This window comes from Orycteropus afer, unplaced genomic scaffold (assembly GCF_000298275.1).
Source record: "Orycteropus afer afer isolate SDZICR_OR568_19922 unplaced genomic scaffold, OryAfe1.0 scaffold00009, whole genome shotgun sequence".
Lineage (NCBI taxonomy): Eukaryota > Metazoa > Chordata > Mammalia > Tubulidentata > Orycteropodidae > Orycteropus > Orycteropus afer.
Window position 1 is genome coordinate 19374951 of NW_006921596.1, and position 4577 is coordinate 19379527.

A 4577-nucleotide genomic window follows, 5' to 3' on the forward strand; every position below is an offset into this window, starting at 1 on the left:
GTGGATGTCGATCTTTTTCAGGTGGCCTTGGTGATCAGGCAGCTTTGCAGATCTACAACCCCGGGTTCCTCCTGAGCGCCCACCTCGTGTTTCCTAACAATCCACCCCATCTGTTTGTGTTCCAGCCCAGTGTTGAGCTGAAATGGCTCAAGCCTGATGTTCCATGATCCCAAATCCCGACGGGCGTGCACAGGCTGCTGCTGTGTGGAGAGCCGGGAGACAAGGCATTCCCTCTGCCTGGATGTGTGGGAACTCCCTGCCAACTTGATTGGTGGATCTGGGGGGGATCCACCCCCGCCCCACGAGGAAAGCACCGTCTACTGGGTGGGTGGGGCTCCAGGTGCCAGCTAGCTGAAGAATGGCCACGCCTGTGGTCACCAAGACGGCCTGGAAGCTGCGTGAGTGGTTTTCTTTTTTTTTAACTCATTTACCCTAGAAGCCATTTGTTGCTGGGTTGCTTGGTCTCCAAGTAAGATAGACCAAAGATGCAAATCATGACTGTGCCCCTTCTTTGCTGGGTGACATTGGGCAAGAGTCTTAACCTCTCTGAGACTGAATTTCCTCATCTGAAAATAAGATAGACATATCTGTGTTCTAGAGTTGCTGTGAGGGTCAGGTGAGGTAATGAACGGAAGGCACTTAGCACAGGAACTTGCGCTTACGACAGCCTTTGTTAGTATACTTTTCATTAATATACTTGTTTTTTCAGGGGCCAAAAGATTTCCAGTTAGACTGACAGATAGGATGGGGTGAGAAATCTGGACACATGTTCTCGGGCATTTTCAGATGTCTCCCAGTCAGGCCTCCCCGCTAGAGGCATGTTGTGGTGATTAGCTGAGCCGGGAATAATCAGGGTTGGGCAAAGGGGTGCTGATGGGCCCTGGAATGTAACCTAGGCCCACCCCCACTGGTCCTCTGCACTGTTGTTGTTAGGTGCTGTCAAGCGGATTTTCAGCTCATAGCAACCCAGTGTGACAGAGCAGAGCTGCCCAGAGGGTTTTTTAGGCTGTAATCTTTAGGGAGCAGGTTGCCAGGTCTTGTCTCCCTTGGAACCACTGGGTGAGTTCAAACTGCCATCCTTTTGGTTAGCAGCCGAGTGCGTAGTTAATGAGCCACCAGGGCTTCTTTCCTCTGTACCAGTGGCTCTCACGCTCTCTGATCTTAAGACCATTTTATGCTCTTAAAACAATTGGGACACTCATAAAGAGCTGGGACCCTTAGGACTTAACTCATACGTGGGCTCTATCTATCAGTATTTACAGTGTTAGAAATTAATACTGAGAAATTTTAAAGCGGAGGAATACACAGACGTGTGTTCAGTGAGGATGACATCACACCCCATTAGCCCCTGGAAAACGCCACTGTGTGTTGGTAAGAGGGTGAGAGTGCAGAAGGCAGATGGCGTCTCGGTTTTGCAGAGTCCTTTCAGTAGTATTGGGAAGATGCGCTCGTTCTCCTGGAAATAGAAGGGTCTGCAGGACCCCAAGGGCCCCCAGACCATGTTTGGAGAGCTGCTCCTCTCACATTGTCATCTCTGTGGCCCTATCTGACCTCGCCTGGAAGAATTGGCTGGCATAGATTTGGTATGCTCACATCTCCAGGCCCAGTTAGCACCAGGGCTGTGGTGAGCTGCTCGTGGGTGGTTTTCAGGAGCCCTGGGTTGGCTGGTGAGGTCTGCAGAGGCCCACGTCCCTGGACTCTATCCCAAGGTCAAGCCTCTGGAGTGTTGAAGTGGTACCTGACGGGTGAATTGAATCCGGCATCTGCTGAGGCTTTCGTTTGCACAGCTGTTTTCATGGGTGCAGACCGTCTGAAGAGCCCACAGCTGAACGACCCCTGGCTCCCCACTGAGTCAGCGTGCTGGATCAGCATGGCGCCTTTGAAGCCCAGGACTGTGCCCCAGTGGTTTGGGTTGCAGGTCTCAGTGCCTCTGGCTAGAAAGCCCAGTGTTCCCCAACTCCAGCAGGGATATGGAGCCCACCTTCGAGCCATTGCGGCTTGGCAAACTTGCAGGAGAGTGGCCTGGGCCCTTCCAGAAGGGCTCAACCTCTAAAGCCCTCTCAACCTAACATCTGAGGTTCTTTACGCTAGAGGCCCCTTTACGCTAGATGAACCTGGAGCAGGAGGGTTCATCCCCCACCGCCTCTCCAGTGCCAGGCCCAGAGCAAGCCCTCAGGAAATACTTACATTCTAAATGAACCACATTTGCAGTGGGCAGAAGCTCTTGACCATATCTGTAGCCAGAACACCCCAGGCATCTGTCCTTACGGGGTCTAGAGGACAAAAGGCTCCGTGGGTGAGAGGAGGCCTCGAGAGGGCCCAGCTCCCTTGAACCGCAGTTGCAGATCTCTGAGATCCCAACTGGGGCTGGGTGCTGCCTTGAGGTGGGGAGCCTTCTGTGAGGTTGAGCCTGGGCCTAGTCCCTGGGCATTTGTGAGAGCCCCTTTGAGACAGGTGGGGCTGGTTCACCACTTCCTGTGTTCGGACGCCTGCACCACAGAGTCATCATGCGGGGTGGAGTCTGGAGCTAGGGTGCAGGAATGGCCTCCTGTGGAGCACCTGCAACACCCTTTTCCTTACATCACCCAAGCCAGCCTCCCAGTTGCCCCAGGGTCCAGCACACTCTCTGCCTGTGTGGGAAGACCTGTCTTTTCTCCTCCCTATTCCAAGGAGGAGCTCCCTCAGGGACTGGCTCAGAGGCTTTGCTCGCCTGGTGGTTCCTTGCCCTCTGAGGTTGATGTCTGTTGTCCTCACTGTGTCCCAGGCCAGGGACCCTCACAGCTCCCACAAGGACCCCCATCTCCCACTCATCTGTCAGCCCTCATCCTCTGCCACCTCACCCTAGACCCTCAGTCCACTGTCCCCTTCCCGTTCTTCCCATGCCCACCTATGGCCTCAGGGCCCACTGGCTCCTTTAGCAGCTAGATGTCAGTCTGCTGACCAACTGCAGGGCAGCCTCTCCTGACTCAGTAAACCAAATCTACATTCTGGGGAGTCCTCAACAGCCCGTGAGCTAGTGCTGCTATCATCCCCATTGAATAGATGAGGAATCTGGTGCTCAGAGAGGATGAGTGACTTGTCTAAGGTCACACATTTAGCAGCGGCAGAACCCAGACGCAGACTCTATGAGTCTGTGGGCTGAAGCCCTGTGCAGCCTCACCTGGTGACAATTTGTCTGGAGTTGTCATGAGTGCTTCTTACAGTGTATTTGCCAAACCAAGGTTTGTGTGGCACCTGACAGGGGCTTAGGTGGTACATGGTGCATTTATTTATTTACTTTTATATAGTAGGAAAAGTGTAATGAACACATCAAACTTGTGATTTCACTGATATTATTGCTTAAGACAAAGCTAAATGAAAATGTGAAGTCCATAATAAAAGAAAAATCAGTAAGTATATACATCAGTAATATATTATTATTTTACCAGTTAACGTGCAGAAAAAGAAAATAAATTGGGAGCCTCATGGGGCAGAAGTGACTCGAGTTGAGAGACGGTCATTTCCGCCTCAGGCCCGAGCCCTGTCCTGTCAGCGGGTCAGGGGCTCCTGAGGCAGGGTGGGACCCCCCACCAGGCTGTGGGTGCTAGAGCTGGAAGCCAAGCAGGGCAAGGTCCCACCAAGCCCCTGACTGCGTCTCCCTGTCTTCTCTCCTGTGTAGAAGAAATTGTCGCCCACGCCAGCAATGTGTCCTCACTGGTGCTGGGCAAAGGCTCCGGGCGGCTGCTGGCTACCGGTGGGGATGACTGTCGTGTCAACCTGTGGTCCATCAACAAGCCCAACTGCATCATGGTGAGCCTTGCCGGCCAAGGGTGACGATGGGGGGGAGGGGTAGAGGGGGTCTTGGGCAAGGGCCCAGGAGGGGACTGCACAGGTTTTATCGCACCCAGGACATTGTATCATCTGGGGGCCCAGCCAGAGACCATAAGGGGGACACAGCACAGTATCAGTGCCCCCTTCAGCGGTCTGCTCAGGAAGGCCCAGGATAACCTGGAAGGCTGGGCCAGCAGCTAGCCCTCAGGCACGGGGCAGTCACCTGGCAACAGGACAGGAGCTAGGAGTCTGCAGGAGGAAGTTAAAATAAGCCCCCAGGCCCATGGTTGAGCGACGAGGCTTGCGGCCTCCCACCCCGCGCCCCCAACACCATCTCTGGTCTGCCCACCTGTGAGTTCTGTGTGGGTATTTATTTTGCTGGTTCCATCCCCTACCTCATTCCACGAAGAGGGTCTGAGTGGACCTTGGTGGGGCTGGGCGGGGAGCTGGTTCTTCAGAGCATCCAAACCCAAGAAACCCACTGCCATTGAGTCACTTCCAACTCACAGTGACCTCCATTGGGTTTCCAAGGCTATGAATCTTTATGGAAGCAGACTGCCTCATCTCTCTTCCGTGGAGTAGCTGGTGGGTTCGAACCAATGACCTTTTGCTTGGCAGCACATGCCTTAACCACTACACCACCCCAGCTCCTTGTTAGGCAAGGAGGACATAATCAGTGCCCGAGACTTGGAAAACAGAAGAGGATTAGGAAGAATACCCACAGGAATAGATTAGTACTCTCGTAGCCTTTTTTTTTTTTTTTTTTT

General features: G+C 53.4%; 1 protein-coding gene across 1 annotated transcript in view; it reads left to right on the plus strand.

Moving 5' to 3' along the window:
• Positions 1-358: 358 nt before the first annotated feature.
• Positions 359-4577, plus strand: part of KATNB1 (katanin regulatory subunit B1) — a 36955-nt gene continuing 32736 nt past the window's right edge. The window contains exons 1-2 of the mRNA XM_007947515.2: positions 359-398; positions 3659-3789. Of these exons, the coding sequence (XP_007945706.1) occupies positions 359-398; positions 3659-3789 (171 nt within the window). The remainder of the gene's footprint in view (positions 399-3658; positions 3790-4577) is intronic.